General features: G+C 41.1%; 1 protein-coding gene across 1 annotated transcript in view; it reads left to right on the top strand.

Moving 5' to 3' along the window:
* The first annotated feature begins 1,111 nt into the window (after positions 1-1,111).
* RAP2A (RAP2A, member of RAS oncogene family) overlaps positions 1,112-11,192 on the top strand; it is a 35,867-nt gene continuing 25,786 nt past the window's right edge. Inside the window, exon 1 of the mRNA XM_025924369.2 lies at positions 1,112-1,569. Within this exon, the coding sequence (XP_025780154.2) occupies positions 1,256-1,569 (314 nt within the window). The 5' untranslated portion in view covers positions 1,112-1,255. The remainder of the gene's footprint in view (positions 1,570-11,192) is intronic.

The raw sequence follows: 11,192 nt of genomic DNA, 5'->3' as shown, positions 1-11,192 counted from the left end.
GGGCATCACGTGGTATGAAGCGGCTCTCTATTGGCCGAGAATGGTACCATGGGGTACAGAAACGTGATCTGGTTGGTTGGAATGAATCCAGCTTCCTACTAGGTGCCCCAGCTAGCTGTTGCTATGAGGTGGCCCTGGGCCTTCTCTTGCGGCTTGGAGCTCTGTTCTCCCGGTTTTCCAGGCGCCCGTAGCTGAGAGGGCGTGGGAAGAGCTCGACACCAGTCCGGCGCTGGAGAAGGGCGGGGCTGGGGGCGGTGGGCGGGACCCCGGCGACGTAACCGGGCGTGGGCCTGACTTCCGCGGACTCGCCTTTGCCGCCTCGGGCAGTGGCTTTGGGGGCCGTATGTCCTCTCCTTCAGTGTTCTGATGCTTAAAAAAAGGCTCACTCCGTTGTATTTGCGCCCTCTTAAAAAAGCTTCTCTTTATGTTTATACAAGAAAACACCGAAGCCCTCAGCGGTACAGAGAGACTGGGTGGTGTCAAGCAAAATCCCTAATACCTCCTTTTGGTCCTTGCCCGTTTCTTCTTTTCACTCTCAGCCTCACGTTAAAGCCTGCAGACTGCTCTGGCCCCGCTAACATCTTGCCTCCGCCCTAATGCCGAGCGTGGGATTCTCAAGTTGACCAGGTTCCCGGCTCAGGCAGACGAACTGCGCATGCCCAGTACGCAGGCCCTGGGGTTCGACGGGGCGTGCGGGGTAAGGTGTTGGGTGGCAGAGGAGGTTGTTTATCTAAGCGCGAGCCGAGGCTTCCGCACCGCGCAGTCTCCCGGGAGCGCGCGCGGCCGGTCGCCTAGGCGACGGGGAGCAGGGGCGGGGTTGCGCCGCGGAGCCCCGCCTCCTGCCGCCGGGCCCCGCCCCCGGCAGCGCTGCGGCTCCCGCTCGGGCGCGCGCTCCGGCGCCCGAGGAAGCGGCGGCGGCGGCGGGCGGGGAGTTGGGCGTGGAGGCGCGAGGGGCGGGGCGGGCGGGTGGCACTGCGGGCCCGCGGCTCGGGCGGCTCCGGTGGCTCCGGCGGCTCCCGCTCGCAGCTCGTGCTCAGTGCCTGCCGGCGCCCGCGGGCCGGATTGCCGCCCTGCTCGGCCCATGCCCAGGGCTACTGCTCCCTCCGCCGGCGCCCGGGGGGCCGCGGCGGCCGTGAGGTGGGGGCGGCCGCGGGAGGCGGCGGGGCCGGCCGCCGGCGCAGGGTCCGGGGGCGCAGCGCGGCGGGCGTAGGTCTATGTCGCGGGCGGCGGCGGCGGCGGCGGCCGCGGAGGGACGATGCGCGAGTACAAAGTGGTGGTGCTGGGCTCGGGCGGGGTCGGCAAATCCGCCCTGACCGTGCAGTTCGTGACCGGCACCTTTATCGAGAAATACGACCCCACCATCGAGGACTTCTACCGCAAGGAGATCGAGGTGGACTCGTCGCCGTCGGTGCTGGAGATCCTGGACACGGCGGGCACCGAGCAGTTCGCGTCCATGCGGGACCTATACATCAAGAACGGCCAGGGCTTCATCCTCGTCTACAGCCTCGTCAACCAGCAGAGCTTCCAGGATATCAAGCCCATGCGGGACCAGATCATCCGAGTGAAGCGGTGAGAGGGCCGGGGGCGGGCAGGGGGCTTCGCGATGCGGCCGGCAGCCGACGTCCCGGGGCCAGCACTCCCCAGTGCTCTGGGTGGCGGTGGGCAGGGGGAGCTGTCTAGGGAGATGGCTCTGGGGTCTCATGCTCTATAATAATATGTGGGGGTTTTGCCAGCATCACCACCACCATCATCTTGAATCTTAAATTTGAGTGCTTTGTTTCACAACTCAAATTTGGCATCCCGTGAACCCACAGCCCAGCTCTTTGTCTCTTGGATATTGTTAGTAGCAGTTGTACAGAAACCCAAAGGAAACAAAGTTTAAAACTTGCAGGGGGAGAAAAGGGTTGGGCAGGTCTGTACTGGGAAGAGGGGAGCTGTGCAAGCATAGTGGAGACGTTTTCAGATTGAGCAACAGCAAAAAATCTACCTTTGCAATATTTGACAGCAAAAATTGCTCACGCATATACGGCAAAAAATGTCAAGTCCAGAGGACAGAGACCTTTCTCATCTCTTAAAAGATCGAGTGGTGCCAAGGCGTTTTACAAAAATGAACTCTGCAATTAAGATGAAACTTTGAAGACGTTATTAAATTATTTGAAGACATCGTAACAGCTCAGTGAGATTCAGAGTTATTAGCATATAGGAGCACAAATATGCCATTCACGTTAAAGAATGTGGCTTAACTTTTTTGTTTTTAATCCAACTGCCTTACCCCCCCTAAGAAAGGAAAAGAAGAAAGAAAGAAAAGGAAGTGAAAAAAGCATTCCTAGAAACAAAACAGAAGTTTCTTCAAAGGTGTAACTCAAGTATTAGCTAATTTAAAGTTAATGCAAGTAAGCTTTTTCCTGATATGAACTCTTTTTTTAAGCATGCATTTTGAAAATACGGTTGGTAGCTTAAATGGTTTCGAGTATTTGTTTTCTCTTATGTTTATTTCCTAGAATTTCCAGCATCAGAAAGATAATAATATCTTAGTTCAAGGTTTTAGCAAATTTTTCTAATTACTAGTTACACATTATTATTTTGTCTGATTCTTATTAATAATTGCTAATAATTTTGATTTAGTGTAATTTTTTTCCCTACTTAATTCTAGCTGTAGCTCCACATTTGAAGACACTTACTGAAAGGTAGTTGTAAGTATACTGTAGGTATAATCACATTTCAAGTCAGTCTGGAAGAGCAAAGCCCAAGTCACGTGTGTTCAGTGGGTACTCAAAAATTCATTACAAGACGTGGATTTTTAATGCAACATAAGAAATCACAGGGGATTTTTAATGCAACATATGTCCCCATCCCCCTGTTAACTCATTGCACATGCACTTTAATAGCTAAACTAAAATTTTGTATATTAGTTTCTTGTGTTAAATTTCAAACTTTTGAATAAAGTGAATATTTTCATGGCTCCTCTTGCTATTCTAAAATCTTCAAATCTGATAGCTTTTTACTTCTCCAGTCTCATTTTCTTAGAGTTAATTGCTATAGGAAACAAATGAACAGTTTTGGTGCTAAATTTAATAGGTGTCTGACTCTTAAGGGGCTACGTTGAAGTGACTCAAATCCTGAATTAATACTTCCCCCATACTACTAAAAACAACAACAACAATACAGAACAGGGCAGTCTGATACATTGTCACATGGCAATCTTAAGCCATAAACATATGTCAAATAGTAAAGTAAATGCCCCAACTGCTCCATATTTAAATGTATACTACTGTATACATTTAAACGTATACATATAACTCAGACATTGATAAAGTCACATACAAAGGACAAACTTCTTGACAAAAGCCTAGGAGACAGAATATGGTAAAATATCCTTAGTTTAGTCCACGTAATTTTGTAGTTTCTTACGATTTAGTGGAGATTACTAATAGCAGGCTAGTCTAAATTTGGTATACATACTGAACAATTTATTTGTTTGCCTATGAAAAGAGGAAAATTCTACTTGCCCAGATGTCTTTTTACTCACTAGTCTCAGTTCTTGATGTAAAAAGACCAGGGATCAGCTGAAGTAGAGTTCATAAACTCTTTTCACTGGCATTCGTCCGTTGTATCTGTGAGGGCCCCGTGGACCCTTCTGTGTCCTCACGTTTTATACCTCATCCTAACTTTATCATCTGGCCCCCCAGCCTAGAACATATTCTAAATAACTTATATAGAAAGAAAGAATCTGTGTATATTATATATATTTCAGTACAGTGTATAATGCATATACTACGCTAAAGCAGGCATTAAATGTGCTAGTTATTTAACTCTTCCCACTTAAAGAGAATAAAATATGATTTTCAAATAAGTGAACTTTCTACTCATTTGGGAAATCCATTTTTAAATTAACTAGTTGTTATAGGAAGTATTCAGTAAGTGTTCCCTCCCTTCTGCCCACTAGCTGCTTTACATAATTACATACAACAGTTGTTTGGGGATATTTAATACCACCATAATGCCAGTGACAAAGGTGAAGTGCAGAGATGTTGGATCTTTTACCCAAGACTAGTCATTGATGGAGGGATTTAAACCGAGTTCTGTTAGAATCCATATACTCTTTTCTTCTATACCGGGCTGCCTTTGAACTTGTTGTTTACTGACAAATTCAGTATCCAGCTTTTGGTCTGGGCTGGCACCGTTCAATACAAGTATAATGTGAGCCACACATGTAATTTAAAAATTTCTAGTAGCTTATTTTTTTTAAAGTACAGCAGATAAAATTAATCTTAATAATGCATTTTATTTAACACACTATGTAAAATATTGCCATTTTAACATGTAATCAATATTCAAAAATTGAGAAATCTTACTTTTTATGCTAAATTTTTGAAATCTGGTGTGTAATTTACACTCACAGCACATCTTCATTCAGACTAGCCATATTTCAGGTGCTTAGTAGCCACATGTGGCTGCAGGCTACCATACTGACAACACAGGTGTAAGGTGTATATATTGTAGGGAAACAATAAGCCTCGGTTTTCTTATCTGTGAGATAGATGCGCCTTTCAAAGTCTTTATTAGGATTAAATGAGATAACCCATTTTCAGGTGTCTAGCACAATACCTTGAACAGAGAAATCACTCCAAAATTCCACCTGTTCTTTTATTAATAACGTTGTCACCCAACCTTCTTTAAATTTTATCCTTGATATAAATGTAATTTTAGAGGAAATAAATTGTGAGTGCATTTTGAAATTCATTACCTGGTGTAGACAAGATGAGAACAAAAAGCAATGGGGATTAAAACAACACCTTGAAAAAATTTTGTTGGTATATTCTCAAAATATTTTCCCTTATTAATGGTTTTATGGGAAAGGGGAAGAGAATGAAGATTTAACTTCAAGTGTAGCACCAATTCATGGCCAGATAGTGAAATAGAGCTTTTTATTGGACTGTCCTTGTATGGAGTATTGGGCTTTTAGAAAATGTCAAACAAGCCTGTACTGCCTTAAGTGTTGACAGGTGCAGAGACATTCATATCCATACACTACCTCCTGTCCGAGCCAAGGGGACCAACTAAAAAATGGCAGTATTTATAAATTCACGTGCTTTCCTTTTTTGACCTGAGTTCCCTTTTTTGACATGACTTCAGATGAGAACACACACTCCAGGAAGTGTGATAGGGATACAGAAGATGTTTCAATTGAAATAAAACTGGTAGAATTTTTTCTGATTTCACGTTGCTTTTCCCATGCCTCCTAGGGTAAGCCATCGTCCTGACTTGAAGTATCTTGGAACATGCTGTCCCAGGCCTGTTGTTCTTAGAATAAAGCCCAGGAATCCTCACATGATCTTCCCAGGTGCAGTGTGCTCCTGCCCATCCCTGCCTTTCCGGCCTCACCTTGTGCAGTCTTCCTTGTCCCTTAGCTCTCAGCACCCACACCTTCTTTTAGTTCCTTGGAAGTGCTTGCCTGGGCTTCCCTTCTACATGTAGCAATCATTTACCTTGTGCAGTTAATTCCTACTCACTTTCACCCTTACTTAAAAGATTTCTTCCTCCTCAGGGAAGCCTTCTTCGTCTTCCCAAACTGAGTTAACTCCTTCACACACAAGGTTAACCTCATGCCTCACTCCTTCCCTGAGCCGTCATACTTCAGACATAAGTGGCATGCTGTACTCCCTCTTCTCGTAGCACTCACCGAAGTCTAGCTATTTGTGTGATAATAGACATGCAATCAGTCTTTCTCATTAAACTCTCATTCTGTGTGGCCAGTGCAGCTCCTGGCACAGAGGAAACACTCAGGAAAAATGTATTGGAAAAAAACAGTATTTGGAAATAAAAGTGTTTTTATTGTCCTTTGGCTTCAGTTTCTCTAGACAGTTTTTTTTTTTTTGTTTTGTTTAGTTTTATTTATTTTTATTTTGAGAGAGAGAGAGAAAGAGGGCATACAGGGGAGGGGCAGGGAGAGGGAGAAAATCCCAAGGGAGAGAGAGGGCTCCCACACTGTGAGCAGAGAGCCTAACACGGGGCTCAAACTCACAAACTGTGAGATCATGACCTGAGCTGAAATCAAGAGTCGGACGCTTAACCAATTGAGCCACCCAGGCGCCCCTCCCCAAACATTTTGCTTTTATAGATGGAGGAGATGATTCTTCGAAGTCCATTTTACAGATGAAGTAGATGATCTCCCTTCAGCTCTAATATTCTGTGACGGCACTTGTATCTAGTTAGGGTGACACGGAAAGGGTGAAGTTTAATAAGAACCTTGAAGAATCAGGAGGACAGAGTCTTGCGGAAGTGGCATGTGAAATGCATAGAATATGTTTACTGGCTGTTAAATAGACTAAATTGGCTAAACTAGGAATTCATATAGAAGTGTGAAAGGAGGTAAGGCTAAAAAAATGTAAAGCTAAGTTACAGAAGATTGAAGACTTTGGACTTGATCTTGTAGTGAAGGACCATGGTCAAAATTGGTATAAAAAATGGTAACATGGAGGTGATGTGATTGACCGCTTAGTGGCAATAGACCAGAGTCAGAAGGAATAGTCGTGCAATATTGTGATAATCTAGTTTCTGTGCCAAGTAGAAAGATTCTGTCTTTCTTTCATGGAGGGATAGCTGGGGGAGATGATTTCAACATTGGACATGGCAGTCATCCATATAGATGCACCTAATAAGTAATTAGAATATTTGGATAAAGCCTGAAAGATCTGTTCCCGTTATCTATGAATATAAAGACTCAGGGTCATCCCTGTGGTTCAGATGTGGAGAGTAGATGAAACCTCCTGGGTAGAGTATACATAAAGAGAGAGAAATGAGTGGATATGGCCAGGAATAGAAATTGTAAGTGAATATGGCCAAGGATAGAACTTGAAACTTGTAAGATATACAGAGGAGACTGCACATTACTAGAGGCTAGAAGGTGTGGGGCGTTTTATGATTGGGAAGAAGAACGGGGAAAGGTGGTTGATTTGTACTACCCAAAGTAAAATTTTTTTTCTATATTTTTACTATTTTACTACTTTTTATTATTTTACTATTATTTCTAATATTTACTAATATTTTTATATCATTTAAGTGATCGTTTGTAAGTGACCCAGCTGATAGTTTGCACTCTTCCTCTTCACAATAAGTAGCTATAAAAACCTTCTCTAAAGCAGAAGCTGGTTGTCAGTTTCTACACATAGATCTTGACCCATGACAGGTTGGTGTTGTAGAGCCGAAACCAGGGACTTGGGACTTGTTTGTCCCAAGTAAGTGAAATTTCTAGAGTCTGCTACCATTCTTTACTGTACAAACACATCCTTCCCCAGTTTGATACCTCCAGTAACCAAAATTATAATTGAAAGTTTGGCCTCCAAGGTACAGAGCCTAGAAGCCATGCATCACTTTTTATAGCCCCAAGTGTTGTTTTCCTGGAAGCGAAACTTGTTTTTGCTGCATTGTAAAATTAGAACATTACAATATTGTAGTTTTCTCCTTGCCATCCCAAGACTGGAATTTTTTAAGTTCACTTTGCAGATGGAGCAGATGATCTCCCTTTGGCTCTAACGTTCTGTTGGTTCTTCTCTCTAGTGGACGTGGTGAGGGAAGAGGCACAGTTTAATATGAACCTTAAAGAATCAGCAGCCCATGACCTGCAAGTCTTGTCTGGTTAAGATTTGGTGACAGTTGTGTCAATGAAATCTGTAATCAGAGAGATCATTATTATAATTTTTTTTTAAGGGAGAGGGGTCAAAAGTAATTTAAGTAGCCAGCCAACCATTCTACTGCACACAGACAAAAGATACCACTGTCCCTGCATATTGGTAAGTCCTCTGACAAGAACAAACGGATGATTTGACCACCGACCACTGAATGAGAAATACTCTGGTCACCAGGCAAGTGGATGATTTTGACTTTCTAGTGTTCCTTTAGGAAAAGATCAGGTAATGAACAGGGTCACTAAGGAGGAGGTGGAGGAACTGATAAGATAGTTCTAGATGACTCAACCAATAGGCAGAGCCAACGAGGCTGGAATCTTTTTATTTGTTAAAGTTTTTCAGTTAGTAATACACTTGAGTGTTTTCTCTGTGTCCTCTTCCAGGAAATTATATGTGGCACACTACAATGCATAGATTATACATTTACACATATTTCTAAGCAATGAACTTGACATAAAGGCATGTATATCATACTTAAGAGATTTTTTTTCAAGGATAATTTTTATGTTACACAGTTTTTTTTCTTAGCCATTGTCTTCAAACCTAAGCCCCTGGGGAAGGATGTGTGATTCCACTCTTAAGGGGGTTTTTTTGCTTCTGTTTTGACTTTTCCTTGTTATCTGTTTCTCTCCATCTGTTCTTACCTACTATTTTCATATATACTTATATTTTTCTGGCCTACAGAATAAAAAGAATTCTAAGTATGCTACATTTTTTTTTGGAAAAATATTTCAGTTTGGGTATGAGTAGATTCTAACGAGATACAAATGATAGAGACAGAATAGTTACAAAAGTATAAATGTAGAGATATTTCTGTAAGAAATGCATCATGAAATTTTAATAGCGTGCAGAAATACACCATATATATTTGCCTTTTTGTTACTTTGACAGCTGGGCTTATTATATTAAAAATTATTCTCAGGGGCACCTGGGTGGCCCAGTTGGTTGAGAACCGACTCTTGATTTCAGCTCTGGTCATGATCTCATGGTCATGGGATAGAGACCCTGCATACGGCTCTGAGCTTTCAGTACAGAGCCTGCTTGGGATTCTCTCTCTCCCTCCCTCTCTGTCCCTCCCCTGTTTGGGCATGCTCACACATGCTTGCTCTCTCCCCCCAAAAATAAATACACTTAAAAAAATTATTGTCAGCCTGACAGAGAAGTTAAAACATACCTTTATGCTTTACCAGATCAAATTGTGCCTTTTGGGGGAATAATACCAATAATGGTAATGCTATGACTTTAGATGACTGCATTTCAATAAAGTATATAAGTTAGGTATAAACATATGGGTAAAGTTTTAAGATTATCAAAATACCTAAAAATAACATATCTCTAGTCGCAAAGATTTTAACATGGTATGTACTAAATACTCTTTGAATAGATTTAACTGTAAACCTCCAAAAGATTGAAATCTTGGGGTGCCTGGGGTGGCTCAGTCAGTTAAGCGTCTAACTTCAGCTCAGGTCATGATCTTGCGGTTCATGGGTTCAAGCCCCGCATTGGGCTCTGTGCTGACAGCTCAGAGCCTGGAGCCTGCTTCAGATTCTGTGTCTCCCTCTCTCTCTGCCCCTCCCCTGCTTGCACTCGGTCTCTGTCTCAAAAATGAATAAAAACGTTAAAATTAAAAAAAAAGATTGAAATCTCTTTGGAAATATGGGACCTAATATTCCAACTATTTCACCTTTTATTCTTGTAGGAAAACCCTAAAAAAAACAAAAACAAAACACCTACATTAGCCTGATTTTTAATATATTTCAGTTTAAATTAATGGTCACAGCTGTGAAATAAAATTTATTTAGGCCTGTGAATCAAAAGAAGATTATTGAGTTTCTGAATCAAATATCAACAGCACATTGTATTGAAGTCTTGGTTTGGTAAGTCCGGTAACAAAGCAACATTGGAAGTCTTTGGAATCTGATGCATTTTGACCTGATGTTGAAAATATTACACATTGCTAAAAACTGTATCTGAATAAGCTATTTTAAATAGATTACAGTGTGTAAATTAAGTACACTTTGAAATTATACATTCTTTTTACTCAAAATGCTGAAAGATATTCACTGTCAGAATTGGATAGTGTGTTGTTTTTGCTTTGTTCTGTTTTTTAGTTTCTCTAATATCTTAATATGTTTAAGGCTTGAAAACATACTAAAATTGATTTCTTAAGGGAAAATACAGTGATTTATAATTTTTCTGTTTCTTAAAAATTTTTTATAATATAATATATATAATGTAATATGACTATAATATATAATTTTATAATATATTTAATATATATAAATAAAATAAAAAATGAGTTGTAACTGACAATTTTTTTCACTTAGTGAAATTACACAAGAAAAACATTGTAAACTGTTATTTAAAACATTTAGAAGTGTTTGTTACCCCTTAAACATGATGATTTGATATGTGTATATATTGCAAAACAATCACTACAGTAAGTTTAATTAACATCCATCACCACATATAGCTGTAATTTTTGTGTGTGTGATGACAATTTTTACAATTTTCTCTTACCAGCTTTCAAATATAGTTATTCTAACTGTAGTCACCATGCTGTTATAACTGGAAATCTGTACGTTTTGACTACCTCTCTCTCTCTCTTTTTCTCATACACATACGCACACACATACACACACACACATTCTGCCAACCATCAATCTGTTCTCTGTATCTATGAGTTCAGGTTTTTGTTTTAAGATTCCACATATAAGTGAAATCATACAGTATTTGTCTTACTCTGACATACTTCACTTAGCATAATGTCCTCAAGGTCTGTCCATGTTGCTTCAAATGTCAGGATTTCCTTCTTTTTTTGTGACTGAATAATATTCTGTGTGTGTGTGTGTGTGTGTGTGTGTGTGTGTGTGTGTATACATACATACATACATACATACATACCACGTTTTCCCTGTCCATTCATTCATTGGTGGACACTTGGGTTTCTCCACGTCTTGGCTATTATGCCTCAGTGACCGTGGAAGTGCAGATACCTCTTCAAGATGGTGATTTCGTTTTCTTTGTATAAATACCCAGAAGTAGAATTGCTAGATCACATGTAGTTCTACTTCTAACTTTTTGAGGAACCTCCATACTGTTTTGCATGGTGGCTGTACCAGTTTGCATTCCTACCAGTAGTGCACAAGGATTCTTTTTCTCCACATCCTTGCCAACATTTGTTATCTCTTGCCGTTTTGATAATTGCCATTCTAACAGGTGCAAGGTGATATCTCATGGTGGTTTTGATCTGTATTTCCTTGATGATTAAAGCACCATTTCATATGTTTGTTGGCCATCTGTACATCCTCTTTGGGAAAATGTCCATTCAGATCCTTTACCCATTTTTTTTTAATTGAGTTTTGTTTCTATCAAGTTGTATGAGTTCTTTGTATATTTTAGATATTAACCTCTTACCAGATTTATGTATGAAAATACTTTCTCCCATTTCATAGATTGCCTTTTCATCTTGTTGATGGTTTTCTTTGCTACGCAGAAGCTTTT

The sequence above is a fragment of the Puma concolor genome, chromosome A1 (assembly GCF_028749965.1).
Source record: "Puma concolor isolate L17-30 chromosome A1, mPumCon1.1.hap2, whole genome shotgun sequence".
In the NCBI taxonomy this organism is placed as follows: domain Eukaryota; kingdom Metazoa; phylum Chordata; class Mammalia; order Carnivora; family Felidae; genus Puma; species Puma concolor.
This window is presented reverse-complemented; position numbering and strand designations above follow the sequence as displayed.